The 26,264-nt window shown below is 46.8% G+C and overlaps 1 protein-coding gene across 2 annotated transcripts in view; it reads right to left on the bottom strand.

Annotated features, from left to right (window-relative positions):
• Positions 1-21,098, bottom strand: part of SPOCK1 (SPARC (osteonectin), cwcv and kazal like domains proteoglycan 1) — a 555,545-nt gene extending 534,447 nt beyond the window's left edge. The window contains exons 1-2 of one of the 2 annotated variants that reach the window (XM_027096742.1): positions 20,962-21,098; positions 20,179-20,364 (exon numbers count right to left, since the gene is read on the bottom strand). In XM_027096742.1, coding sequence (XP_026952543.1) covers positions 20,179-20,364 — 186 coding nt within the window. In that variant the 5' untranslated portion in view covers positions 20,962-21,098. Of the gene's footprint in view, positions 1-20,178; positions 20,571-20,961 lie in introns of those variants that run through there. The other variant, XM_027096746.1, reaches the window with a different exon arrangement.
• Positions 21,099-26,264: the final 5,166 nt, after the last annotated feature.

Here is a 26,264-nt window from a genome sequence, read left to right as displayed (position 1 = left end):
GTTCACCGTTTCCTTAAAACACACACACACACACACACACACACACACACACACACACACACACACACACACACATTACTGAAATAATCCTAAGAAGACAATCAATATTGCCCCGAGACAATCAGCTCTAGCTGGCCCTACCAGCCATAGAGTACTAATCCTATTATGTGGCCTTCCTGCTTCTTTTAGAGATAGAGTTGTTTTTCTTTGCACAAAGAAGTTACACACTACAGGGAGAGAGAAACGATTAGGATATCATGAAATAATGTGTCCAAGAGAAGCGGGCTTAGAGCCCAACCATGCTACTGAGAAGGGTGTGCGCTGAACAGCCAGAGTGTGGACATGAGATGTTACAGGGAGGAGACCCATTAACACGTAAAGGTTCTCTGACTTTCTAGTCTATGTCTTCAGCCAAGAGAGACAAAGTCAAACTACGTAACAAGCTATTGGGAGAAAAGGAAGGGAGAGAAGAGGAAGGGTTTATGGGGCTGTCATGTAAAAGACTCCTGAGTAACATAGGGACCAAAAGAACACAGAGAACAGAGGTTTTGAGAATGTAGTTGTGGGTTATGAATTGGATCTTCCCTAACATACTTTGAGAGACAGAAAGAAAAACTGGAATTCTTTCTGAAATCCTTTGGCTGCTGGACTGTGCATCTGTGAGCAGAATTTTAAACAAAGCCTTGACTGTGTGGGGCCCTGGGATCTATCTGGGTGACAGATCCTGCTGCAGAAACTTCTCTGCTCACAACATCCTTCCCCTTGCCCTCTTTATCTGGTCCTCCCCAAAAGGCACGGCACAATTCAGAACATCCTTCTCCCCACAAGCCTCCCTGAGCTCTCTTATGGGATCGGATGATCCTTGCTGGGGTTCCCAGAGCATCCTGTGCTTCCCTGTGTTCACTCACATCGCCTGTGTTATGACTGTTTATTTTTCTGTTTATCCAAGTAGAGCATCAGCTCCTTAGGGCCAAGATTTAGTATTGAATTTCCACATTTGTGAGCCTGGCACCATGTCTAGCACACACATATTCAATAATTAAGATGATCTAGTCTCCCTCGAGCTCAAAATTTTACTTCACCAAAATAATGAGAGGAAAATGATTCTTAACACAAGCTGAGTTTCTTGCCTGTGCACCAGCATCTCTGCTACCTCTGCAGAGCCTCAGCTACTCTGCGTGTCAGTCTTGTACGCTATGAAAACATCTCACATGAATACTCACTCTGTGGAGCGGGGACGAGAGTGGAGAGTGTGTGCGATTTAAAAATTATGACCGACGAAAAGCATCTAAAAAGTTACTGCAGATTGGTTTGTGTGTCAAGGTCCCACTTTAGACAACTAGTAACAGAGTGGCCAAGCCTGCCACAGGTCTGTATAAAAGCCACAACAGAAGGGGTCCTCCAGAGTTGTGGAAAGGGGAGCAGAGGTGGGCAACACGGGTTTTCTTCTCTTTGCTCCTTGTCCCCAAAAGTACGCCCAAGAACTCAATGAGCCTTTTGACGTTAACTCAAGGCTAGAAAGGAGAATGATCCACTTTTAGCTTAGCATCACACACGACTTACGTTGGAGGCAAGTTAATCTTCAAAGTGGAAAGGGTCTTTCAGACCAGACCAAAAAGAAGATCTTTCTCCACACTCCTACTGATGCCTAAAACATCCAACCTTCCCCAGGAGTGAGACCAGGCAGGGTAGAGATAGCAACTCATGGGGGATGTAAAGGACAGAAATTGATGGGCCTTGAGGAGGATGCAGAATAAAGGAGAAAAAGAAGAGCACTTTTTAATGGGGAAAGGGGACACGATGGAAATGCCCAGTGGGACAGGGCACGTGCATGGTACACCGTCATCCTGACCTAAGGCTTCACATCCATGAAAAGAAGCCAGGGAAACATGCAAATAGGCGAGACAAACTACTCTCCTCATCTCCGCTACCGTATGGACTCAGCGCAGACTGGCAGACTACGCAAACCAGAAGTAAAGGCTTGATCAGCTAGCCTCTGGGAGGCTGAGTGGGCCTGGTCACTTTCTTATGGGTTCTGCTCCCTTTCCCATCCTAAAGTGCTACAATTACACAGGGAAAGAGAAAAGGCCTCCCCGTACATCCTCAAACATGTAATGAACATCTGGCAGCCTCAGAGAGACCAGAATTCAAGAGCCAAGGCCCTGCAAAGTGAGAGAGAGGCATGGACATATATACACTACCGAATGTAAAACAGACAGCTAGTGGGAAGCAGCCGCATAGCACAGGGAGATCAGCTCGGTGCTTTGTGACCACCTAGAGGGGTGGGATAGGGAGGGTGGGAGGGAGGGAGGGAGACGCAAGAGGGAGGGGATATGGGGATATACGTATGCATATAGCTGATTCACTTTGTTATACAGCAGAAAGTAACACACCATTGTAAAACAATTATACTCCAATAAAGATGCTAAAAAAAATTTTTTTTTTTAAAAAGAGCCAAGGTCCTGGAATACAGAAGCTCGCAAGCCAGCTGTGCCTCCAACAGGGGAAACAAGAACCCAGGGGGAGGAATACGCTCTCTGGTACGAAGCTGTGTGGTGCGGGCTGTCACTGCTACAGAATTCGGAGGAGCAGGTCGTTAAAATCTGCTGTGCAGCATATGAGAAAGAAGTGAGCTGTGAACAAGGATTATCTTGTTGGAAGTAACGGCTACTACCCAAGATGTGTGGCAAAACGAGATTCAAGGGAGAGTCACCAGCCCAGCCATCTGGAGACTGTCGGTTCTTTGGAGGAACGGAAATATTTTTATGCTGCATTTTCCTGCTCCTCAGGGAAACAAAATCAAACAGTGTCTCTGACTCACAGTGCAGGCAACTTACCCTGATTCACAGGTAAATACACAACATCTCACACAAAAACTCCCTGTGGCCATTTATCTTGGCAAAAACTAATAAAAATCATATGGTTTTTTAATATACCTGATTGGCTGTGATGATGCATCAGATTTCCTCAAGATGTAAAAAATAATGTATGTGTTTGATTCATTCTTCCTTCTCTTGGCACTGTCAGAGTCAAGTATCTAGAACCTGAGGTGCTCATGTCCTAGAATGTAAGCTCCACTGGGGCAGAGAATTTTGTCTCTGTCCCAAGGCTTCAGACAGTCCCTGTCACACTGATTCCTTAAATGAATGATGAAAAGAATGACCCCCGCATATGCCCCTTACCCTCCGCCTCATCCACCTGTACTACACCTCACATTAAAAAATCATCCTCATAAAAGAAACAACCATATCTCTAAGGCCAGCATTTCGCAACCTTGGTACTGTTGACACTGCGGGGTAGGGGGGCGTGCAGGGCGTCATGTGCATGGTAAGACATTTAGCAACATTCCTGGCCTCTACTCACTAGATGCCAGTAGCACTGTCCCCCCCCCTGCACCCCACCCCCAGTTGTGGCAATCAAAAATATTCCCAGGGGCTTCCCTGGTGGCGCAGTGGTTGAGAGTCCACCTGCTGATGCAGGGGACGTGGGTTCGTGACCCGGTCCAGGAGGATCCCACAGGCCGCAGAGCAGCTAGGCCCGTGAGCCATGGCCGCTGGGCCTGCACGTCCGGAGCCTGTGCTCCGCAATGGGAGAGGCCACAACAGTGAGAGGCTCGCGTACCGCAAAAAAAAAAAAAAAAAAGTCCCCAGACATTGCCAAACATCCCCTGGGGGCAAACTCTTCCCTAGTTGGGAATCACTGCTCTAGGCCTGCAGACAGCTCCCAAAGAGCTGAGAGATGCAGAGAACTCATGTTTCCCATCTCCTGCACAATGCTGAGACAGCAGCCGGGGGAAACCCTTCTCCCTGAGGCGAGTGCACCGGAAGGCCTGAGGTAGGAGTAAGTACTGGCTAATGAAAGTCAGGCAGATGTCTGGAACACAAATGAAGACTGAGATGGGAGCCCCAGCTTTGTCTGTATTCGACAGGAGAAACCATTTTACCATCAGGCTGGGAATGAAGTGGGTTCCTAATGATCTCCTCTCACCCTCGTCCAACACAAGGGTATGAAAACCTCTACACGTTGTAGCAGTAGCAGGGGATCTGTCGGTAGCAATTTCACTTAGAATCAATTTCACTTAGAATCAGACTTGGAGCATCTGCTCCTGCCCCTAATCAGGAACAAGGCCGGGATTTGTTAATATCTCCACAAGTTTAATGTCTCCACAACAAACTCAGGAGGAATCAGAGAAACATTCCTCCGACTTGGGACTCTTGCAGGCATCATCTTACCTGTATTAACTCAGTACCTGCACATGTCTTGGCATGTCAAGCTTCTATCACATTCTCCTTCTTTACCAAAAAAACCACTAATAGCCAATGCTGGCAAGGGTGCAATAAAACGTACCTTCCATAATTCTGGGGGTAGAATCAATACAACATGGTAACATACACCAATGGCCTTTAAAATGCAATGTCAGTATACCATGTATCTCTACTTCTGGGAATATAGGGTAAGGAAACCTAACTGTTGAAAGGTTCATATGCCCAAATGTTCATCATATAATTATTTACATTAAGGAAAAATGGAAGCAACCAATTGTTTACTGTCAGATATTTTAGTCTGGTATATTGCAGTATGTACAGTCAATGGACTAATATATACCATTAAAATGTCATTTACAAACAATAGTATCATGCTATACTAAAATGTTTATGCTGTGTCATTAAATGAAAAAGAGACAGAGAGAGAAAAAAAACCAAATCATATTAACAGCATGATATCAACCATGAACTTTAAAACTCTGACATTAAGACTTTGGGAAGCAAATAGACCACACACACACACACACACAAATTTTAACAGTGACTGCATATAGGAAGGAAGTAAATTATTTCTCTTTTTCTGTATCATCTAAATCCTCTTTCCAAATTAGCTCTGTCTTTCAACTAGGAAAAGAACAATTTAAAGTCAAAAGAACAAAACTCACAATAGAACATAAATATATCCCTTCCATATTCCCCTTAACTTAGTTTTCCCCCCAATGTTACAAAAGAACATTGTGTAAGTTTAAGGTACACAAGTGATTATTTGATTCACGTATGTACTGTGAAATGATTACCAACCATAATAAAATTAGTTAACACATCCATCACCTCATATAATTACTACTTTGATGCTGTTGTTATGGTGAGAACATTTAAGATCTACTCTTCTAACAAGTTTCAAGTATACAATACAGTATTTTTACCTATAGTCACCATGCTACACATTAGATTCCCAGAACTTACTTGCCTTATAACTGGAAATTTGTACCCTCTGACCAACATCTCCTTATTTCCTCCACCCCCTGGCAAATACCACTCTACTCTCTGTTTCTATGAGTTTGGTTTTTCTAGACTCCACATAAATGATACCATACAGCAATTTTCTTTCTCTGACTTTTACGTCACTTAGCATAACACCCTCAAGGTTCATCCATATTCTCACAAATTGCAGAATTTCCTTCTTTTTCATGGTTGAATAATATTCCATCATGCATATATCCCATATTTTCTTTATTCATTCATGTATCTAGGGGCACTAAAGTTGTTTCTGTGTCTTGTTGTTTGTAAATTGTAGCAAATAATGCTACAATGAACGTAGACGTGCAGATATCTCTTCAACACAGTAATCTCCTGTGTTTTCATGTAGGAGTTTTGTGGTATCGGGTCTTTTTTGTTGGGGGGGTTTATAGTTGCTTTACAATGTTGGGTTAGTTTCTGCTGTACAACAAAGTGAATCAGCTGTGTATATAAACATATCCCCTCCCTCTTGGACCTCCCTCCCTCCCTCCCACCTACCCCCATCCCAACCATCTAGGTCACCACAGAGCACCGAGCTGAGCTCCCTGCACTATACATCAGGTTCCCACTAGCTATGTTTTACACATGGTAGTGTATAATTGTCAATCCCAATCTCCCAATTCATCTCACCCCCTCTACCCCGCCCGCCATGTCCACATGTGCATTCTCTACATCTGCATCTCTATTCCTGCCCTGCAAATAGGTTCATCTGTACCATTTTTCTAGATTCCACATACATGCATTAATATACAGTATTTGTTTTTCTCTTTCTGACTTACTTCATTCTGTATGACAGACTCTAGGTCCATCCACCTCTCTACAGGGAAGAAGCTCCTTGACATTGATCTTGGCAGGAATTTTTTGGATATGACACCAAAAGCACAAGCAACAAAACAAGTGGGACTACATCAAACTAAAAAGCTTCTGCACAGCAAAAGAAACCATCAACAAAATGGAAAGGCAACCTATGAAATGGGAGAAAATACTTGCAAACCTTGTATTGGATAAGGGGTTAATATTCAAAATATATAAGAAACTCATACAACTCAATGACAAAACAAAACCTGATTAAAAAATAGGCTGAGGGGCTTCCCTGGTGGCAGTGGTTGAGAGTCCACCTGCCGATGCAGGGGACACAGGTTCGTGCCCTGGTCCGGGAGGATCCCACATGCCGCGGAGCGGCTGGGCCCGTGAGCCATGGATGCTGAGCCTGCACGTCCAGAGCCTGTGCTCCGCAACGGGAGAGGCCACAACAGTAAGAGGCCCACGTACCGCAAAAAAAAAAAAAAAAAAAAAAAGGCTGAGGAACTGAATAGACATTTTTCCAAAGAAAACATCTAAATACCCAACAGGTTCATGAAAAGACGCTCAACAACAGTAATCATCAGGGAAATGCAAATCAAAACTATAGTGAGATATTACTGCACACCTGTTAGAGTGGCTATTATCAAAAAAAGAAAAAAAAACAAGAAATAGCAAGTGTTGGCGAGGATGTGGAAAAAAGGGAACCCTTGCTCATTGGTAGTGGGAATGTACACTGATTCTGCCACTATGGAAAACAGTGTGAATGGTTCCTCAAAAAATTAAAAATAAAACTACCATATGATCTAGCACTCTCACTTCTGGGTATACAGCCAAAGGAAATGAAAACAGGAGTTAAAAAAGATATCTGCATTCCTATGTTTCTTACAGCATTATTCACAATAGCCAAGATATGGAAACAACCTAAGTGTCCATCAACAGATGAATGGATAAAGAAGATGCGGTGTATATATGCAATGGAATATATTCAACCATGAAAAATAAGGGAATCCTTCAATTCATGACAACACAGGTGAAACTTGAGGGCATTATACTGAGATGTCAGAAAGAGAAAGACAAATACCATAAAATGTCACTTACATGTAGAATCTAAGAAAACTAAACTCACAGAAACAGAGAGTAGAAGGTGGTTACTAGGAGCTGGAGGGTGGGGGAATTTGGGAGATGTCATCAAAGGGTACAAACTTGCAACTAAAAGATGAATAAGTTCTGGAGATCTAATGCACAGCATAGTGATATAACCAACTGTATTATATAGTTTGAAGTTGCTAAGAGCCTAGATCTAAAATGTTCTCACCACAAAAAAAATAATGATGATGATAAGTATGTGACATGATAGAGGTGTTTGCTGAAGATACAGTGGTCATCATATGGCAATATATACATGCATCAAATCAACACTTTGGACATCTTAAACTTACGTAATGTTACATGTCAACTGTATCTCAATTTTTAAAAAGTGCACATAAACAGGAAAAAAAAGACAGTAATTTCATGTCCTTCAGATATATTATCAAAAGTGGGATTGCTGGATCATGTGGTAGTTCAACTTTTAATTCTTTTGAGGAACCTTCATGTTCTCCATAGTGGCTGCACCAATTTACAATTCCACCAACACTGCACAAGGGCTCCCTTTTCTCCACATCCTCACCAACACTTGTTATCGCTTGGTGTTCTGATGATAGCCATTCTAACAGGTGTGAGGTGAAAGCACATGTGGTTTTGATTTACATTTCCCTGATAATTAGTGAGACTGAGCATCTTTTCATGTACCTGTTGGCCATTTGTATATCTTCTTTGGAAAAATGTCTGTTCAGGTCCCTTTCCCATTTTTCAATTGAATTTTTTTTTTTTTTTTTTTTGGCGATTGAGTTATATCAGTTCCTTATATATTTTGGATATTAACCCCTTACCAGATAGATTGTCTACAAATATTTTCTCCCATTCTGCAGGCTGCTTTTTCATTTTGTTGATGGTTTCTTTTGCTACAGAATCGTTTTAGTTTGATGTCCCATTGGCTGACTTTCACTTTTGTTGCTTACGCTTTTGGTGTCATACTCTAAAAATCACTGTCAAGACCAATGTCAAGGAGTTTTTCCCCCTATGTTTTCTTCCAGGAGTTTTACAGTTTCAGGTCTTATGTTTAAGTCCTCGATCCATTCCCAGATAGGGGTCCAATTTCATTTTTTTGCATGCAAATACTCAGTTTTCCCAACACCATTCATGGAAGAGACTATTTTGTCCCAACTGAGCTACCCTAGTTTATTTTTGTCCTTAGCACTTGCAACCAACTGTTGTATCTTAATCTGTGTATTGTTTTTCTCTCTCGACTAGAACATAGGCTCCACAAGGGTAGGCAAGTACCTGATACGTAATAGATGCTCAGTACCTTTTGGTTGAAATGGATTACGAATTAGATTGTGAAATTTGTTTTTAAAGTCTACAATCAGTAAAACAAAAATGTTGCTCCCAGTGAACTTTCATACACTAATGGAGGGAGAGTAACTGGCAGAACCATTTTTGGAAAACTATTTAACCACATCTCTGAACACTGAACATTCACCTACCTTATGAGCAATAGATTCCACAGCTAGGCATGCACCCGAAAAAATGTACACATAGATGCACCAGAAGACATGCCCAAGAAACTGCTATCCCGTAACAGCCAAAACCCAGAAGCTACCAAAGTGTCCCTCCACAAAAGAATAGGTCAATTAAGTTGTGGAGTATTTACACAGCACTGAGAATGAACAAACTACAGCCACACATAACAATGTATCACAAACTTAACGCTGAGCAAAAGAATCCAGCCACACACACAAAAACACATCCTTATGATGCCATCTATAAAAGTATAAAAACAGGCAAAACTAATCTATAGTGTTGTAACTCAGGAGAGCTCTTCCCTGGGAGGGGGACAGGCAGTGAGTGTGGGGCTCACAAGACGGACTTCTCAGATGCTGGTAACATTCTGTCCCCTGACTGGGCTGCTGGATGTATGGTGTGTTCACTGCGTGAGAGCACATCAGGCGGCACCCTCACCCTGCACATCTTCCACTCCAGCGAAACATACTCCCTACCTATGCAGGGCTGCTGAGGACCAGGACTCTTCTGCGATTCCCTCTCCACTCACTACAGGCCTTGACCTGGAGCCAGGACAAGGCTCAACACATCACGTTTCAGCATTTATACACATCGAGTCCTGTCTCACCTAAATGCTCCACCTCAACTGTATTGACCGACACCCTTTTGTTGCCAGTGTCTGGGTCCTAAACTCAGGCAAAACAGCAGGGGCCGCTCATGTATGTCGGTAAGAGTTGAATTAAGCTCATGTGGCTTGACCACCAGACAGATTCAGAGATGAAGGCTTATGTGACTTTCTCCCAGAAACATGGCCCAGGTCCCAAGGCCTCTGGACATCCAGCTTGCCGGGACTGCTCTCGTCCCTTTGTAGACCAGGCCTTTCCCTTTGCAGAGGAACCCTCAATAGACACCAAGCCCCTCTGTTTCTTCTCTTGGTCTTGGACAAGAGGGCTGTAGACTCCAGAGGACAGGGAGGATGTTTTGCTCCCTGCTACATCTTACTTGCCCAGCACAGTGCCTGGTACATAGTAGTCTGGCCAATGAGTACCTGTGATATGAACATATGAATACATGAACAAACAAACAAAACTACTGAATCTGTGCACCAGGCTCTGGTTACTAGAAAGGTGAGGATCTAGGTTCAGGATGACCGTGGAAACAAAGAAATATTTTTTAAAACACATGCAAAGGTCTTTCTGAGGTAGGAGGAACTTTTCAACCACCAACTTAATCTTATAAAAAAAATAATAAATCACACAATTTATCTAACACCAGGAAAGACAGCATTATTTTATCTTTACCATGGATAGCATTTTCACTCTTTCACTCATTTCGTCTCATTCAAGATAGGTGGTCAAAGGTTACAGACCAGGTGCAGAGTCACAGCAAGGCTGGCCGGCTCAGATGGGAAGCAATGCCTTGGCCTGACGGAAGTACTGGACACACCAACCCCACCAAAGTCACAGAGGAATCAGCATGTCCCATGAGCACAGAAAGACCTGGAAACTTCCCAATTATCCCTTAACAATGGGGCTATTGAAACACTCCAAATAACCACACAAGTCTGTTCAATACACTTAACTACTTTCTTCCTCTTGGCAATAGTTTTGTCAATTGTAGGTGCCATTAATTAGAGGAAATTCAGCAACATAGAGTAAGGCAAAGTTTGAGAGTTTGTTCAGTGGGCAACAAGGAATACTGCCATGTCCTGCTGATCCTCATAAATTTTCTAAACTTTGACAAGTCTTTGGTTTCATTGTTCCCTGATCTTTCCAAAATGATCTGGCCAACCAAGCATGAAGATTTACTATACCAAGAAGAGAGCTGCAGGTAGTACCACTGTCCAGTCCATATCCCTCAGACCTTCTCTGTGTTTCCAACTGATAGTACAGTCTTCCCTCTATATCCATGGATACAGAGCCCATGGATATGGAGGGCCACCCGTACTATGCCATTTTATATAAGGAACTTGAGCATCTGTGGGGTTAGGTGTCCACAGGGGGGCCTGGAACCAATCTCACGCTGATACCAAGGGACGACTGTGATCTGCATCTCTGTGCCCACCTCCCGTGAGAGTAAACACTGTTTACTACATCCACCATCTTCAATACCCACTTCTCCATAAACCAAAGCTAATGTCAGAGTCAATGGAGTCAATGTCCTTCAGTTCATCTGTGCACAAAACATTATCAATCCTGCTAGAGAAGATGCAAAATCAGACCAGAGTCGGCTGTGATCAGGCCCCTTTGGAGACAGGAAATTTGCTGAGATGACCACCTGGGAGTTTGTCATGGAGAAGGTCCCACATCAATTCCACCAAGCTCATGTGCATAAGCAGCCCTGATGCCCTAGAAGCAGTGACAAGTCAAAAGTCATTCTACTCCAGGAACATTTCATGACAATGGCTGCTGCTGAGACCTGTGCACATACACACATTGGAAAGCAAGCCCTTTCTTTCTATTGATGTCAATGGTAGCCCTGTTGACATAAGGGGGAAATACAGCACTCATAATAATTTACTCCACATCTTCAAATGCTCATTTTGTCTAAAGTTGTATTATTCACTGGCGCTAACGGTGTTGGCTATTAGGGATGAATAATAATTCTCCAGGGTTTTTCTGAAAATACAGTCTGAGAACCACCTGCATCAGAATCACCTGGATTGCTTATTTAAAATGCAGGTTCCTGGGTGCCGCCCTTGACCTATTCAAGACTGCTCTGGACTAGGGGGCTGAGATCTGCATTTTAAACAAGCCCCACCAGTGACTTTTTTTCAATATTATAAAGGTGTAAGCCTGAGAACTGCTGCTCTAGCACCTTTCTCTGGGCATCTTCCCTTTTGTTTTGGCCATGAAGGGTCATCAGCAACTTGGCCTGGCCTTTCTTAGAACTGAGTTAAAGTGATTCCATTTACATGGTGGAAAAGGAAGGGTAGAGCTAAAATACAAAGTGGAGTCATTTGCTCTCTGCCTGTTTGTTTTCTCCACGCTTTATTTCTGCAAAGACTGCCTGGAACACCTGCAATAAGTTCTACTTCCCTGCTCCAGTCATAGGCGCCAATGGACTTGGCATAAATTCCTGCTCACCCACCACATAATTATGCTGGGGAATGTTGATGGTGTCTTCTGTAGCGTGACATGTCACAGATCACACAGGAAGAGCTTGCAAATTATTTCAAATAATTGTATAATATGTCCTTCCTTCCTTCCTTCCCCACTGCACCAAAGAAAACTTTGTCCTAAAGGATCAAGGGAGAGGGTCTCCTGAGGGACGTATTTGCATAGAACCCTAAGAAGGGAACCCAGTGAAGTTAATTTGGACATCAGTGTTATCCTTCCAGGAGAGTCCCCAGTAATTCACATCACTAGTCTGTGAATGCACCTTACCTCCTCCCTCAAAATAAATCAACATCCTGACGTCTGTCACAAGGACACTGGAAGGACCCAGACCCAGGGGCTATGATGCCACATACTGTCCAGCCCTCCAACTGCATGCATGTCTAAACTCTGAGCCTTGTGTGTGGAAATCTTGGTTTCCATCTTTAGCTTCCAAGCCTGGCGTCCAGCTGGTTCTCAGAAATGGTAGCGGGCGGAGGGGGGTGGGGACAAGGGCAAGGAGCAGTCCATATATACCAGTCTCGTTTTTGAAACAGAAACTTCACAGATCACTCTGTCCAAGAAATTCTATGGTACCCTGATTTCTAAAGAGCAGTGGGAACTGTAGGAGCTCTAAAGCCCAGGACACTTGACCACAGAGGGAAGGAGAAACTCATGGGCCCCAGACACCAGAGGAGCAGGAAGTCTTTTTTAAAGGGGGAGGCAGGGCGAGGGCTATTTACACGACAGAGATGTCTGTGCCAGGACCTACAACCAGAAAATTTAAAAAACGAACCACAGAGAACCGCAGACAGCCTTTCAGCCAGCAAGGAATAAAGACAGGCTCAAGGAAAATGGAACCAATTTCCCCAACATTTCTCCAAGACACGAGACAGAAAGCAACATCTATAGCTGTGCGTCAGCAACTCACCCATGCTCCCAGGGCCCAAGGTAAGAGAAGTGACCCTCAGAAATTGTTATCAGAATCACAGGTACGCCAGTCACTGAAAGATCACGAAAACCCCACAAAGCAGGTATGATCACTCCAGTTTTGTTTGTTTGTTTGTTTGTTTTTGATCACTCCAGTTTTACAGATGAGGAAAGTGGTGCTGTAGCCAAGACCCAAGCTTATTCATGACAAGACTGGACGATGAGCACAGGTTAAGAGGGGCCTCTTCACCAGGAAGAGCTTTGCACAGGTTCAGGGACTGTACCTGAATTGTGAAGGGGGTGAGCTTCTCTGTCAGGCTCACCCTGCCTCTCAACAGCACGGCCCATCTGTTGGTAACCATAATCAGTCAATTGCTAACAGAATGAAAGACACGTGTCAAAAGCCAGCATGACTTACTGGGGCCAGCCCTCTACAGGGAACAGGTCCTCCTCAGCCTGGAGGTGTGCAAAATCCTGGTACGGACTAGTTCACTCCTTCGTTCATTCATTCACTCAGATTCAATCAAACATTCACTGAGCAGATTTCTGGGCTGGGCTCAGTGGTAAAGGTCTGGGGACAATGAGCTCTGTACATCAGAGCTATAACTAAAAGGAGTTATGAAGTTTGTACGGTCCTGCTTAGAGATAGGGGTTAGACCAAAAAAAAAAAAAAAAGATGTTTTTCAATGTGTGTGTAACCTAGAATTTCCACCTACCAAACACTATAATCGCACATGTGCCAGTAATTCTGCAGGCTTTCCTTTCCCAGGGATTCATCGAGAGATGTGCTTAAGTAATAATTCAAATCAGTAAAATGCTAACAGACCACCTACTGTGTGCAAGGCATGATAAGACTCAGGCTCTTACTTCAGGAAGAATACAACTATTAAAGAAGCTAAAATATAAATACATACATCCATAAGTTGAGGAATAATGCATGAAAGTGTAATAAGAGTTGTTAATATTAATAAAAATAATAGCCTCCACTTAATACTTAACACTTAATTGAGTATTAAGCCAGACACTGCTAACAGCTTCACTTATATTAGCCAGTTTACTCTCCATGCCAACCCAGGGAGGCTGATCAACATAGTAGACTCCTGTGATGTTTGCCCACAAGGCATCCATTTCCCCTTAAGAAACTACCCTTTAACCTTCCTTTAACCACGTAATCCAATGCAGTTCCCACCACCATGCTATGCCCAGGTCCCAGGCCCCGCCCCAGGACTAGGCATGTACCCAGGCCCAGACAATTAGCATATATTCTACCAACTTGGCCACAGTGATTTACTGGAGAATGGGTGCATAATACAGGTAAATCTGACAAGTCTCAATTCTGGGAGTTTTGTGGCAATATGGAGACATAAAAACTACAGTATGTTATAAACGTGTAGCTGCCATGAGTCATCACATGGAACTAATCAGCCTGAGAACACAACCAACATGGGGAAATAAAGCCCAAAGATGGGGGTGGGGAGATGGGGAAGTGGCAAGAAAATGATAAACATACACACACAAATCCGGTGGTGCAACCCGAGCCCATGGATCCAGCCTTATCTAGATGCATAGTTTATCAGTGGAATTTTCAGTTACACAAGTAAGTTTTCTTTTCCATTTAAGCCAGCTTGGACTAGATTTCAGTCATTTGCAGTTTGGAGTCCTCACCAATATAAAGTGATCGTCCCCCACTTACTAAATGAGAAGTCAGGGATTCAGAGAGGACAAACAGCCTGAAACTAAATTAACTGTCTAAGGTTTTTTTTTTCGGGGGTTGGGAGGGCACAATGATTGTTTGCACTGAGACCAGAAACCTGCAAAAGAGTCAGCCTGTCAATTGCTCAGAGCCTATTTTTCCCCCTCATCCACCAGTTCCAAGGTGGAGACACGTGAGTCGCCCGGCTATGGTCCCTTTTCTGCATCGTGAGTTTATTTCTTGTTTACCTCTACCCAGAGGGAGTAGTCCTCTAGGGTCCCGGCTCCATCCAGGGGTCTATTAAACTCTTCCTTCTGGACACTGTCTTCTTTCTTAGTAGTGCACAAAAACGGTACACCCTACAATTGACGGCATCTTATATTGGAGGAAATATGACCAAAAACAAATACGTGTAATCTTGCGCAAATTATTCAATGTCTTACAGGAAATTTCTTCCATTTGTAATGATCTCGCCTGGGGAGATGAGACCAAGTATGAGCTTGGGTCTGAAGAATTTCCTAAGGAATATAAAGTCACCTCCCCAGGGCTTTCCTAGTGGCGCAGTGGTTGAGAGTCCGCCTGCCGATGCAGGGGACACGGGGTCCGGGAAGATCCCTCCGCGGCTGGGCCCGTGAGCCGTGGCCGCTGAGCCTGCGCGTCCAGAGCCTGTGCTCCGCAATGGGAGAGGCCACAACACTGAGAGGCCCACGTACCGCGCAAAAAAAAAAAAAAGTCACCTCCCCAGAGGAAAGGTAAAATGAGCCATCCTGAAGGTGTTCATGTTTAGATATTGAGTGTGTTTGGTTTGAAATATACTACAATGAGTAAATGAGTAGGAAATGATTATAAAATGTTTAACTACTAACATTACTGTGTCTCCCCAAGCCAGATCAAATAGTTGAGCTAATGTTTATGTCCCACTCTTCCAGGGGAGGGGTACAGGTCTGATGATCCATTTGGGACCAGTTCTTGCTTTTGACAATAATCTCATCAGTATACAGGAGAGTACTTATCCTCCTAGCAATCCAGTTCTGCTGAAGCACTGTGGAGGCAGGGTTGGGAGGCCCAGGAGACACAGGCGAACTCAGCCTGGGAGGGTCAACTGGGGCAAAAGCTCTGCCATCCTTGCCAGGCAAAAACTAGGTTCTCTCTACAAGGGCCAACTGAAGGTTAGGACAGAAAATACAAGAATGGTCTTAGGGCTATCAACTTTTAAACTGTCCCTTTATAATGATTCCTGTGAAATAATTATTTCTATCAGTGGCCGTCTAGTACAGGGGATTTAAGATAGTGGGTTCATTAAAGAAAGTCAGGATGACAAACTCATTTAATTCTCCTTGAACCTGTTTAATCAAAATGATTTTCTGCTACTCTCTATTACAAGCCAAGTTTCTGTGGTGACAGATTAATGACTGATCCACTAAGCCACATCACCTCTCTTGTCACCAACCCCAGCGACTAAGCCAGCCACCATTCTGTCAACAAGCCTCACTTGCCCTTGAAACTCATTATAGCTGAGACGTTAAGATCAAATGAGCAGATCAGATGCTCACCGCCACCCCAGTTCTGCTACAGAGACCACCAAATCCCACAGCGCGTGCACAAGAAGGAAAAAGCACGTGGGCTGGTCCTGTGGTCTCATTAGAATTACAAACCCAGGTCACTCCAGAGTAAGATAAATGCCAGCCAAGGCAACACTTGAGTCTTCGGGCCTGCTAAAGGTAATTATCCCGGAGTTAAATGTCAGGGCTAGTTTCATGAGTGCAAAAGAAAGAAAATGTCATGTTTGGTGTAAGCAACAATATTATTTTAATCAAATCAGAAGCTCATTATTAGCAGAAGATAAGGCCTGATGTGACCCCGACAATAAGCCGTGTCCAGCGCCTGGCTTCCCGCTCCACTCTGTCTCAACCTAAGGCTCTTCACTGATTTCCCTCAGACATAAAGCAGTGTGATACCAGTGGAGGCTCACAGCCAAAATCCACTCTGCTCTTGATGGGCTGCAGTGCAAGAGTCTCGCAAGAGTCTAGAGTCAGACTGCCTGGGTCCAGTCCAGCTGCTCCACAGCCTAGCTCTGTGGGCAAGAGACTTCACCTCCCAGTAAATAAGGACAACAGTACTTCTCTCCCAGAATCGTTATGAATATTAAATGAGATACTATATGTAAAGTACCTTAAACAATGCCTGGCACACTAAGTGCTGGATAAATGTTAGGTATCACCTATTTCTGCAATGTTTTCTTTTTTTTTAATTTCAACCAGCACATATTACCTTTATAAGAAAAAAACTTTAAAAAAGTAACAATAAGAAAGAAATATTGACAGTGTAAGTTAAAGGATTTCATCCAGTAGACAAGTGGTTACCTGAGAGAAGAGATCGCATTTATTTAACTTGCTCACCCTTTTGGCCACTGCCTAGCACATGGTAAACAGTCAAATATTTGCTGGAATGAATGGACGTACAAATGAATGTAGGAATTAACAGAGGAAATTTCCTTAGTAATGGTTATGCAAAGCCAAATGAGATTCAGAAAAAATCAGGAAAACGGTTGTGGCATTCTGACCCCTCAACTTCAAACCACAGAGGATTTTAACTCTGCACACCAGTTGGAGCAGCTGGAGGTGGGAAATTACTGTACAGCTTAAAACAAACATCTGCCTTCTTTATCTTCTCCTTAATACTATATCTGTGCAAAAGTTTGGGTCTCCATCTGGCCAAAACATCCCAACTGCTAGTCTTTATAAAAGAATAATGACCAAACTAACAGGCCACCAGTATACTTAGGAGCAAACACCTGTATGTTGTTATATTCCTCCTGGCTCCATTGCTCCAGGCAACGAGCCACAGAGTAATTGTGAAAGTTTTACTTCTGGAAAGAAGGCGACAGATTATTTGTGTATCTAGAACAACAGGACCTCTTCAAAGCATTAAGTAGGGGCTATCAGGTCATCTCTGGCAACATCACAGCACACTCAACAGGCAGGGGAACACGGAGCACACAGCTCGCCACCATTTCCATTTCAAATTTAGCCAATAACCACCACCAATGGGTATCATCAACTCTCTAAAAGGAGCCCTTAGTTTTCAGTTTCACAAGTTCAAAAATCCCTTCTAAATATCTCTCCCCCAAATGCAAAAAAAGTGACAAGTCAGGGGAAAGGTAAGAAGTTTTCTTTCACGGTGACTTTCAAAACCAAGCATCATAACAATCCCAGGGCCCAGTCTTTCAAAGTTATCAATGGTTTCCACAAAACTCAAAAACAACAGCAGAGAAGCTGAGCTTTGCTAACCTCAAGTAAGGCCTGGCTCAGTGAAAAATGACCAGGCTGGCTGAGCAATGACACCATTAGCTGGGGCTTTACCGACTGTCCACTGAACTACTGGCTCCTGTAGGAAGCAACTTTTAGTCCTTGGTTCCAGGGGACCGAGGCTCTGTGGTCATTCCAAGTAAAAGGCCCAACTGAAGACACTTAGACTTGGCCTAAAGGAGCATCTAGTTTGCATTTCACAACACTTTAAAGAGGTTAATGGCATTAAATTATGTCTGACCCACAGCTAGCAACAGAAGACTCCAGGAAGCATATAAAATGGTTGATGATTGAAGATATTTGTGATTTTGAAGCATTTTGGATGTTGTTAAAATAGTATGCTGGATTAAGTTATCATTTTAAAAGAATATATGCTGCTAAAAATATTAGTTTAACACCTAAAATTGCTCCAGAAACAAAAAAGCAGTGCATTTGAACATAGAAGCTTTTCTCTTTCTGTTAAGCTTTGGACATTTTTACAAGGCGGAACTTCCTAATCATTCTAAGAATTACCTAGAATGTTCATTTAAAATATGGATTCCCAGCACTCATCCCAGAACTATAGAATCAGAATCTCTGAGGAGGAAGGCGTGAGTGTGGGTGCTACAATTTAACAAGCACCCCAGGTGAGAGCCTCATGATCAGCCGGGTTTGTATCAATAAAAACACTGATCCAAGAATTTAAAATGTCACCATTTGCAAGGAAGATGAGAAGTGAAGAAAAGCCCAATCTTTCAAAATTTAAATCTGAATGGGAAACAAGAATAATTCCATATTTATGATACACCAAGACTAGAAAACCTTGAACAGACACAAAAGCAGAGTAAACCTTTCCATACCCAAAGACCAACGAGCACAGCCACTTTCCATCTGACCCAGCTGCCACGCGAACCAAGGCGTGTGCAAAGGGGCCCTTGTCCTCCACACCTGGCCCAATTCTCCAGCTCCAGCCGAGTTAAGCATCTGCCCTGTTCCTCAACTCTATCTAAAATGTAATGGCAAAAGAAAGAAAAAAGCAAGATAGTTCCTATCCTATATGAGTCTGGGAATGGAAGCTTCCTTGGGGCACCTTTTGGGCATCTTGGCCATCTTTTTCAGCTGCAGGCAAAGGCAGTCAGTGCAGGGCTCCTTGGAGCGGAACCAAAAGGGGATCGAAGATGGTTAACAGACTAGATCAGGGACAGGAGGACGTGTGGCAGGGATCTCATGGTGCAGGGTGGTGGGGGGAGCAATAAGCCCTCAAATAACTTGTTCAATGAAAGTGTTTAATCGCCTCTTTCAAGGAAAAGACCACCATCAACTAGAGGGAGAGGGAAGAGGAACAGAGAGAAGAGAGATAAGTAAGCCCCCACTCAAGGCCTAGGCTGCTGTGGAATGGGACCTGGAGAGGTGCTCTTTAGAAAGTCCTAGAAGACACCTGGATTCACTGGATTCCTCAGGCCCTCCCTCTGCAAGGACTGGGCATGCCGGGCATGGGGCTAAGAGGAATCCAGTGTAGGAGGTGACTCGCACACATCTCCCACCTCAGGGAGCCCTGTGCCAAGAACGGGGGCTCGGCGGTATGGGTCTCTCCCAAAGGCAGGAGTTCCCGATGTTAAGTATCATCAAAGTTTTTCCTAGTCCCCTAGAAGCGCAAGGCCCCAGCCACCTGGGGCGGCCTTTGAAAGAGCCAGCAGCAGCTCCCACAGCACAGAGGGGATGCCATCTGCTGGAAAGACTGTGTCAGGTGCCTCTCGTCCAGCATCCTCTGGGGCGTACCTGGGGAGCAGCAGCCAGCCTGAGGCAGAAACAGGCAGCAGATTGCCTCTGGGTGCCCAGGAATAACTTTCTCCCCTCCTACAGCTCCCTCAGAGGAGCAATCCTCTGCCACCCAGGCTCCCCCTCACGGCGGTGGACCAACTCCACGAGGTGCCGCCTCCTTTTCCCTTCCCCTAAAGACGCCAAGGGTCAAAACCACCATGCTCCCACCCAACATTTCATCAGGCCTGTGGCCATGACTCTCCGAACCTCCTGGGACACCTGCCTCCCTACTCAATGAGCTGGGCTCACCCCAAACCTAACCTCTGCAGCAGGCATTCTTCTGGAACACCCTAGAGATGGTCTAAATAGTCACTGCCTAGGGAGGTCTTCCAGGGGGCTTGGCAAAGTCAACCATCGGCGTTAGGAGAGCTCAGAAGCTTCAGGAGCCTCTCCCTCCGCAGCTGCTTGCTATTTACACCATGTTTCGTACAGTCACCTCCCCCAGCCCGACAAATACACACACCTGGGCCACAGGTAACAGGCGGAGAGCATCAAGCCTTCGAAGTTCTCTTTAAAGTTCCTCTCAGGCAAGATGAAGCCCAGGAACCCCGAACCGACAAGCTGCCGGCGAAGTCTGCCCCAGTGCCCTCCCCACCCACTTCAGAGGCCGCCTCTGAGAGGCTCCCCCGCCCCCCGCAGGGCCCGGCGGCGGCTGTACTCACGTCTCGAAAGCGGTTCCAGTACTTGTCCCGGTCGTACTGGGAGACTGTGCTCAGCCACTGGTCATTGTCCAGGAAATTGCCGTTGTTGGGGCCCGCGCCTCCTGCGAGCGCGTCCAGGTGCCGGCTCTCGACCTGGAGGAAGCACCACGCCGCGGCGGCCGCCGCGAGCACCACGATCGCTGGCATCTGCGGGGCAGGGGCAAGCGGGGGCGGTGAGCGGGAGGCCAGGGCGGTGACGAGCCCCGCGCCGGGCGCCCAGGACTGAGCGCCTCCGCCACCGGCCCCCGCTGTCGGCGTGGGGGGATCGCCCAGCAGGGACAGGGTCAGCCCTCGCACACCGGGGGGGATCTACAGACCTAGGGACCCCGCTCATGAATGGGGGGCTCAGTTACAAATGAAGAGGCTGCGTCACAAATTAGGGGCCGCTATCAAACTACAGAGGACCTTGTCATCTATTCTCCGGGTGCTCCACTGGCCGCCACTCTCGGATAGGGGCTTCAGTACCCCTCCCCAAAAAACGGAGAGCCCTCGGTCCGCAAGCGGCACTCCCAGAGACGGTGCCCAGAGCCCCGGGGTAGGAAGACGGGGAAGAGGGCTCCGAGCAGCAGTCCAGGCTCCGGTTGAATGGAGTGGTGGGGGGGGTCTCCCCTCGCCCGCCCTGCCGCCTCGGGGAAAGAGGGGCGCGCGGAGATAGCCCCAGGCCCTGACCCGCCAGCCCCCAGGTGGCCGCGGGGAGGTCCCAAGTACGCCAAGTTGGGGCGCGGGGTTCTGTGGGACACGTACCTTGGGGCCCGGCGCGGGTCCCCGTGTCCGAGTTGCTCAAGCTCCTGTGGCGCGGTCGCCGAGAAAGCTGATCGGCGGGCTCGCTCCCCCGCGCTCCTGCTACCCGCCGCCCAGAGTCCTGACGCTTTGTGAGCCCGCAGCGCTCTAGCTCCGCTAGCTCGCAGGCTCGCTCGGGCGCGGCGTCCGCGGGCGGAGGAGCCCGAGCGCACGAGCCGAGGCCTCTGGCGACCCCTGGCGGCTGCGCGCTGCTGTGGGGCGCGCCTGAAAGCCCCGCCGCCCCTGGTCCAGCTGCCAGCGATCTGGTTAGCCACATCTCAATGCAGGGATGAAATAAGCTTTCAGGCCCAAGCTGGTGAGAGACAGCTGAGGAGACTGAGGATCAAGGCCAAGAAGCGGGCCAACGTTTGAGGCATTCTCAAAAGCAAGGTCGTAGGGCCACTTAAGTCAGAATCACCTTGTTGGGGGGAGGGGAGGGCTTCTTAAAAATGGGAATTCCTGGCCCACGCCCCAGACTTGCTGAATCAGCATTCCTTAGGAGAGCCTCCCTGAGGTGAGTGAATTTCTGCACTGCCCATCCCAGGTCATGCACCCACCCGCATTTCTGCACGTCCATGCCCTATACCATGCCACCTGCTGTCAGTCTCTTAAAGACAGTCCTCCTGGCCTCCATTTCTATCATTTCCACAGCTTTGTGTCACCACATTGACCCTGTGGTCATCCCTTGGTGTTCTTATACAGAGAAGCCCGTATCTACTTCTGTCCCCAACCCCTTGGGAACTAGCCCCAGCACCAGCCTATTGGGTTTTCCTAGAGGGGAGGGAGGGGAAGGAGAAGAACCAGGCCAGGCTTCAGGGACAGGACACAGAGGCAGGAGACCCAACCCCCATCGGCTTTCCAGATCCTCAGGCAAGTCTGATCAAAAGGGCTGGAAGGCATTCGTGCAGCCCCTGCCTGGGTGCAGGGGACACTTACCTGCTGCCTTTCTCCTGTACAATCTCAACCCATTCCACAGACAGCTGGGTGCTCTTTTAGCACAGGGCTGACGTAGTCACCCATCTCCCCTCAGCACTCTTAAAATCTCTTCACGTTGCTTTCTGATAAAGACTAAACTCAAGACTAGGGCTCCAGGCCCTGCACAGCTGGCTCTGCCCACCTCTCCAGCTGCCTCTCATGCCACCCCCTCCTCCTTCCTTGACTTCCTGGACAGGCTGACCTTGGTATGGGCCTCCGTGGAGAGGGGTTCCATCCATCACTGGGTGTTGGCCTCTGCCTGGGCCGTGGACCACACCCACCCCCGACACTGGCCTCCCTGATTTCACCCCTCGGCTTAGTCACCCTGGCTTCTCCCGGCAGACTTGCTGAACCTGTGGATGAGGCCAGGATGCTGGTGACTTTCTCCTTGAGAACACAATGCTTCTCAGCGGTAAGCTTACTGCACTTGAAATCATTCACTCCGTGTCTGTGTCCCTGGCTGCCTGGAGCTCTGTGAGGGCAGGGGTCAAGTTTGGCTTGTTCACCACTGTCCCGCGTGCCCAGAGCCAAACTCGTGACATGAAGCAACTGCTCAGAAAATACTCGGTGAATGAATGAACGGTACCCAACCAGAGTCTGGAACCACACGCTTCTCAGCCCACATGCCCCAGCATGTGCGATACGGTCAGCTGTCAGTTGTACCGCAAATAATTTGGTTGCATGTAGTTTAATGTGTAGAAGTTGGATTATGAGTTTTTTTCCTAAAAAGTAGCAGATGCTTATCCCGACATTACTCTCACTGATTTACATTCCTAGAAGCTTTCTTAAAAGGGAGAAAAGGAGTGGAGTCACAACTATTATATTGGGGACTGCACGTCATCCGCAGTTTATTTTATCATGGGAATATTTTAGGGATTTCAATATCATATCCTGGGGGTATCAGAGCAGGAGAGAGGTTTAGAAATGATGGAGAGTACATTTCTTACTTTCGCATAGAAACCCAAGTGAGCAGCTACTGCCCCATTGCTCTGCCCAGTTTGATGGCAAAACTCCTCCAGAGAGTCGTCCCCAGGCGTCGTTTCTGCCTTCTCAGCTCCAATTCATTTTTCCACCCACCCTGTATTTCAGCCTCACTAACTAACAGACATGACTTGTCACCATCAGCAACCTCCTCCGCGTGGCAGCCCTCGGTCCCCCACACCCCGCCTTAACCTCTGAGAGGTTCCTTCAGGCTCTCGTGGCACCATCCCTCCCGGCTTTCCTACTTCCCGCTGGGCGCTCCCACGTATATACCAGAAGTTCCCAGGGCTCAAGCCAAAGCTCTCTGCCCTTTCTGTCTAAACCCTTTCCCTGGGTGTTCCCATCCTGTCCTGTGCTGAGATGGTCCAGTTGCATTTCTAGCCCAGAAGTATCTGATAACTTCCCGCTGTATGTCCAACTTCATACTCAACATCTCCTCTGGGCGCCCCATGGGTATGTCAAAGTTTACCAGGTCAGATCAGAAGTCTAGATTTCCCTCGGTGAACCTGTGCTCTGAGTCCTCCCTATAATAGTGGCTGCTAAAGTCAGAAACCTGCAAGTCACCTTCAGTCCTTCATGTCCCAGCCCCCTCACTGCCCATCCATCAGCAAGCCGATCCCCTCCACTTCCAGACTCCCCTCCAGTCCGTCCTCATCCTCCATGGCCACGGGCACCACCAGGTCCACTTGGCTGCACCTCCCACCTGGAAGAGTGTCTTCTTGGCTAGTTTCATTGACTCTTTTCTTTCCCTTCCAACCCATATCCACTCAGGGGTCAGACCAATCTTTAACACAGAAATTACTCCTTTGCATAAAACCGCTCAGTGGCTCACCATGACACTGAAACAAATCTCCAAACTCCTTCCCGTGATCAATAAAGCCCTGCACCATCTGGCCCCTTCCCTCGTGCCGTGATTCCCTGGATTCTAGCCACACTCCTGCTCATGGCTTTGCACACACACCAAGCATGTTCTCACCTTGGGTCCCCTGCACTGACTGCGCCCTCTGCCTGAACGGTCCTCTCACTGCTCTTCAATGGTCAGCTCCTTGGGCGTCAGATCTCAGCTCAAATGACACCACCTCACTGAAGCCTTCCCTGACCACCCATCTAAAATAGGCCCTCCCCATCCCAACCACACCACTACTCTCCATCCTTGCATTTGGTTGTTCCCTTAAGAGTATTTTGTCCCTTTGATTCTCTCCTTCCAATTCAAATATTAATTCCAGGAAGACAAAAATAATGTCTTTTTCACTCCTGTATCCCCAGGCTTAACTCACAGCCTGACATCCAGTGGCCATTCAATAAATATACAATAATTGAATTAATGATTTTTTTTTCTTTGCATGTGTTGGGTCTTTGTTGCTGCACATGGGCTTCTCATTGCGGTGGCTTCTCTTGTTGCGGAGCACGTGCTGTAGGCACGCAGGCTTCAGTAGTTGCAGCACACAAGCTCAGTAGTTTTGACTCACACGCTGTAGATCGAAGGCTCAATAGGTGTGGTGCATGGGCTTAGTTGCTCCGCAGCATGTGGGATCTTCCCAGACCAGGGATCGAACCCATGTCCCCTGCATTGGCAGGCGGATTCTCAACCATTGCGCCACCAGGGGATTCCCTGCATGAATGACTGAAGCAAACTGCATAAACCTCAATTTACCCTAACATTTGAAAAGTGTCTGGAGATGTTTCCTTTGGCTGCCCTTAAACCCCTTGCTCTGCAGATCCAAGTTCTGCTTTTCTGGCAGGCCGTCCCCAGTTTAATCAGAGGGCATCTGCTCTTGGCCAAGCTCCAACTTCACAACTGGAATCTTCCCTGTAACCACCTACCAGGGTGGGAAGGGCAGCCAGAGCAGCCCAGGCAGGTGTAGGGGTGCTGGATATGGCCTGAGCCGAGAAAGGACGTAACCTTGGAGCAGGGGCAAGGAGCTAGGAGCTGGAGACCTGCCATCCGATCAGACAGCACCTGAGGGGAGGAATGTCAGATTTATTTGGCTTCGGGAAGGACCGGGACCAAAATCAATACTGAGCCTTGGGGCTGTATTTCTGCTTGTCATTGGCTTACACACAACTACAATAACTCCTTGTTTTAACATAGTTCTTATTTCCAAAGAGCCCCACGTTTTATTTTCAGTTTAATGGATCCTCAGACATGTGCTGTTGGTATTCTGAAGCAGACATAACCATCACCATTTTATACTGGGGACAGGGGCGCCCAGAAAGGTTAGAAGAATTGCTGAAGGTCACAGAAAGAGAGAAAGACGGATCTCGCAGTGGAAACTTCTAGGTGTAGCCCCCACTTCATGACACTATGCTGGCTAGAATGAGAAGCACCCGTTGGACTCCATCTGATAAAAGAGGTGCCTATGATACGTACATTGTCATCAATCCAGATTTATTTTTAGCTGCAAACTCATATTGCTACATGGCATCTCCATTTGGCACCTGTCTCGCTGGCATTTTGAACTCATTGTGTCCAAAACTGAATGCTTAAGCTGCATCCTCCAGCCAAACCTGCTCCCCTTCCCACAACCCCGCCTCGGGAAAGCGACCACCACTAGCCCGAACGCTAGCGTCATTCTGACCTCCTTCTCAGCTACCCCCTTTAATGAATCACCCATCTGTCAAGTCTAGCTTTGCAGTATTTCCCGTTCCACCCACTCCTCTCCATTGCTGTACTTCTAGAGTCCACTTTCCCACCACGTCTCACCGCCACTCCACAGGGCCCCTTACAAGGATCTCGGCCTCTCAGTTGGCCAGGTGTAATTCATTCTCCATACAGGCGCCAGAGTGGTCCTATCTCAGTATAAATGTGATCCCTTCTCTCTCTTAACTGACTTCCCTGTGCTCTCAGGGTGAAGATCAGGCACCCCACTGTAACTACCCATGCACCTGCTAAGCCTGGATGCTGCCAGCCCCCTCCATCCCACACGCCCCTCGCCCTCCCCTTCTGATCACCTGCACCCTGCCCCCTCCACCTGAGGGCCTTTTTGTTGGGGGCTTGCTACAGCCTGGATGCTCTCCTCCCTGCCTGCCTTTTCCTAGCCAGGATCCACTCACCCTTCAGGTCACAGCTTCACTCCAAGTCGTCAGGAAAGGCTCCCCTGACCCCAACAACCTCATGGCACTCATCACAGCTGTATAATGTCCATCTCCCACCAGACACTCAGGGCACAAGGGCAGGGTCCAGCTGTGCGTCTGTCTTATTTGCTGCTGAACCCATAGTGCTTAAAAAAGCATCTGGTACATGACAGGTACACAATAAATGTTGTGTGAATCAGTGAATGCTCACGGCTTAGTGAATTTACTTCCTTTTC

This window comes from Aethalodelphis obliquidens, unplaced genomic scaffold, assembly GCF_003676395.1.
Source record: "Aethalodelphis obliquidens isolate GAN/ISIS:26980383/991018 unplaced genomic scaffold, ASM367639v1 scaffold4, whole genome shotgun sequence".
Taxonomy (NCBI): Eukaryota; Metazoa; Chordata; class Mammalia; order Artiodactyla; family Delphinidae; genus Aethalodelphis; species Aethalodelphis obliquidens.
The sequence above is the reverse complement of the archived record's forward strand: the minus strand, read 5'-3'. Positions and strand labels throughout refer to the sequence as shown.